Here is a 3,525-nt window from a genome sequence, read left to right on the forward strand (position 1 = left end):
TGCCCACTATGTCGTGATCGAGCCTAAGAGAAAGACTGATAGAGCAGACCAGAGACAACCACCCAGTAGAACACGCCAGCAAGTGCTTATTGCAAACCACAGGACGAGCCGCACTCCCGTCCCGTCCCCTGCGCGACGGGCTTAACGTCTTTACCTTGACAACAGACGCGCCCAGAAGCTCAGCCAAGTCAGAAAAGTCCAGCTATAGGACATAGTGCGGAGACTGTTAAATTTTACTCATCTTAGTTGCATTCAACAATACAGTAGTACAATTATGCACTTAGGTACATCAGATGTAAGATGTGCCGCTAATAGGGAACAATTATACACTTCATACACGTTCACATTATTAGTATGCTGTTGCACATTCAAGTTCGGTGAAACTACCGGATGTCACAAACGCAACGTCATCCTTTTGAACGGAAAACCTGTTAAAACGTGATGTGAAGTTTCATGTGATCCAGACGAATTGGTATCGCGATTATAAACTTGCATCCGCGATGGAATCGAATTTCATTTCTTAACACTTATCAGAGTAATGTTTTCTTGAATAAACGCTTCCACGAAATCAACAAAAACATTCGTTTTCAAGGAAGGTTGTAAGACACGAATCATGTTCCAGTATGAACAGTTTACTTCCACCGCTGAGGCGTCTGCTGTTTCACCATTGCTACAGGTTCACCTGAACCCTCTAACCTGCGTCTTATCACACCCGCAGCGCGGTGCTGCAGAGTGGCGGACGGCGTCGGCGACGGGGTCAATCTTTCACATGACTGCAACCGTCCTGACCGGCTGACAGAACGAGGAGACAAATTCGGCTGAAATGGTGGTCTAGCAGCCAATACACCTTTAGGGCTCTGGCATCCAATGTGGCGCAACTTGTTGGTACCGCAGCCTCTATGCACCGGAGCACTCACGATGCCCTGTGGCTTGCGCTTTGCTACGCCGTGAGGTGCAACAGCATCGCCTCGTGCTGCCTCCGCGTCCGAGACGGACACTGGGAGCGTGCACGTGGACGAATCCGACAGCTGGTCCCTGCGGTCCGGTTCTTCACTGTCGCCGCTGCTGGGTTCGAGTAACTCTGTGTCCTTCCTGCCGTCGTTACTTGGCTCGATGTTGCATTCCGAGCTTTTCTGCAAAGTTGGCGAAGGCGGCGGCGCGTTAGACTTCGGGTACGCCAACAAGGGAGATGGTGGTGGGGTCTCGTCATAGGGTCCTGGCAGGTTCTGCGGCAACATCTCTTCCGGTATCTCCACCCCCGGTCCCATTTCATACATTTCTTCTTTCAACTCTTGATACGCGAAGAGATCTGTCGAAAAAGATCATGCTCGATGAAGTAGTGGTCTTCGATAAAAAGCGAGTCGAGAGTATAAGGGACAATTTGAGGATAGTGAAGCGTGTTGTTTGACGACTATACAAGAAATTAGCGAATGCTCCAGAGGGAAACGAGGTTCCTTATCGTCGAGTTGATAAGTTTAAGGGATTAGCAGCGCATCAGTCAAACAACGCGACTACAACAAAAGTTGGGGCTAAATATTATAGCATCAGCAGCAGAAGAGAAAGTGCAGTGCGACAGACTGCGTGTGCATATAGTAGACTTTGGGTGAACTAAACTACTGACCGGGGATGACTTTTGTGGTTTTGCTCGGACACCGAATACGGTTGGTACGCTTAACAGTCCGAGCAAGCTGGGAACTCACGAGCAGCCAACAAGCCTAACGATCTGAACTGTTCCGATCGGCAGGAGATCAGACAGATCAGAGGAGATCAAATGAGAAATGCGTGACGTTTTTTACTGTTGAGTGCGCGTGTACCTTACTTGGAAAGATCCATGTCAAGAAAGACCAGAATAAACCGCCGATATGTCGAACCCATAGTGCCATTTTGACCCTTGGAACGGCTGGAGGGGAATAACGCCCTTCCATGGCCAGTGCTATGCGCCACTTCGTCGTCTTCTCTGCTGTCTGTGTTAAGCGTTTTCGTTCACGCTGAAGACAAAAGCCGTATAGCCGTTCTGTCGACGTCAACGTCGCCTTCGTCTAGCTCCACACTTCATGTTGCCCATTGTTGAGCTGTTATGTGATAAGTCGTGAACTTGTAACGGGGTATAAAACACGTAGGGCAAGCTGCACGCACAGGGTACAGAGAAGGAGGAGGCACCCCAAAGGGCACTAATGTGGAGAAAAAAGCGTTGTGCAAATACGCGGGGTATGGTGTTCACCCTCACATAGACGTAGCGTGTTACCTCTAGAAGTGTGTCTATTTGGGTGGAAACTTGACACGCTATGGCAAATTAAACAAAAGAAGAGATCATGTTCAACCAAGCGCTTCTAATGCCCTGTTACATTCCCCCAGGGGTTCTGGAACGAATATTGAACCAACTGTGAACAGGACCTTAACCCCGAAACGTGAGACTTAGCGGTCCTTGAAACCGGGGTCATCTCTGAAGTATAACCGTCGACTCAGATAATTTTTCTAAAGAGCTGTTCCGCCGGCCACAAGTCACTTTTATGAATTCTCGAAAGGGTCAGTGAATGAGACGCTATACTATAACGACCGACAGTACAGAGGACAAAATGGAGAAATAAACGCGAGACCAGAAGGGCAACATAGCATCGTGTTGCGTGATTGATATAAGACACCCAGGAACATCCGCAGGGACAAGTGGTTAGTGCAGCTTCCCGTTGGTGATTGCTCCATTGTCTCGTTGAAGACTGGGAGATTGTGGATTCGAAGGATCCAAGATACTTTATTTCTAGCACTGAAAAACGCACCATAGAAACGGATCTGTTAGCGCAAGCCCTGCTCCTATATACCATCTGCTATGCTCTCTCTGGTTTCCCGTTGGTTTTCGGGCTTGCAGACTTTTCGGACGGATGTCGGCACAGTTTCCTGACCGGAAGAATATACTAGCAACCCTTCCCCTGTCTTCCACTCTTCCTTCCTGCTACTCGATCTACATCTGTCCATGTCCGCGCACTGCTTATTACACCAGTTGCTTCGCGGTGCTGACATGGAAACAAACAAGGGACACTTCGACTGCATGCATCAGTTCAGCCAAACTCAGTTTACACACGGTAGTATAGGGCCCGCCCGCACTGGTTTTTGCACCATTCTAACTTTTTTCTTCTCCTCTCCTCTGTCTTCTTCTTGCCTCTCCACAACTGTTACGGGCGGAAGTGCACAGCCGGTGGGCCTTACACGCTTAGAACAGCAGAACATCACCACTATACTTATTATTAACGTAATACAATATTATCCTAGCCCATCATCATCCTACATGACATCGCTTCCTTCCCTGACCTGTTGCAAACGACGCCTTTTTGTGACACTTGTGCAGTTACGTTAATTACCACAAAAATGCATTACGCCCGCGCTTTCTACAAATCAAGAGTGATAACGGTATCGTTCTGTGTGATGCTTGGCCTCAACTGTGCTATACAGTGAAGTTCCGTTTTAAGAGAATATGAACTACATCCTGTTCAAAAAATGTACCGCATTGAAATACACAGTGTGGCTGAGAAA

The 3,525-nt window shown here is 48.2% G+C and overlaps 1 protein-coding gene across 1 annotated transcript; it reads right to left on the reverse strand.

Moving 5' to 3' along the window:
* Positions 1-215: 215 nt before the first annotated feature.
* LOC135387374 (uncharacterized) lies at positions 216-1,964 on the reverse strand. The gene is made up of 2 exons (XM_064616597.1): positions 1,820-1,964; positions 216-1,309 (listed from the first exon to the last, which is right to left on the reverse strand). Exons 1-2 carry the CDS (start codon positions 1,923-1,925, stop codon positions 633-635), a joined length of 783 nt encoding a protein of 260 aa, XP_064472667.1. The 5' UTR covers positions 1,926-1,964; the 3' UTR covers positions 216-632.
* Between the last annotated feature and the right edge of the window lie 1,561 nt (positions 1,965-3,525).

This window comes from Ornithodoros turicata, chromosome 3 (genome assembly GCF_037126465.1).
Source record: "Ornithodoros turicata isolate Travis chromosome 3, ASM3712646v1, whole genome shotgun sequence".
NCBI lineage: Eukaryota > Metazoa > Arthropoda > Arachnida > Ixodida > Argasidae > Ornithodoros > Ornithodoros turicata.

Coding starts and splice junctions, on each gene's coding strand:
- LOC135387374 (XM_064616597.1), bottom strand. CDS start 1,925: ATGGAAGGGCGTTATTCCCCTCCAGCCGTTCCAAGGGTCAAAATGGCA. Junction 1,310..1,819: donor CTTGACATGGATCTTTCCAA/GTAAGGTACACG, acceptor CTTTTTCGACAG/ATCTCTTCGCGTATCAAGAG.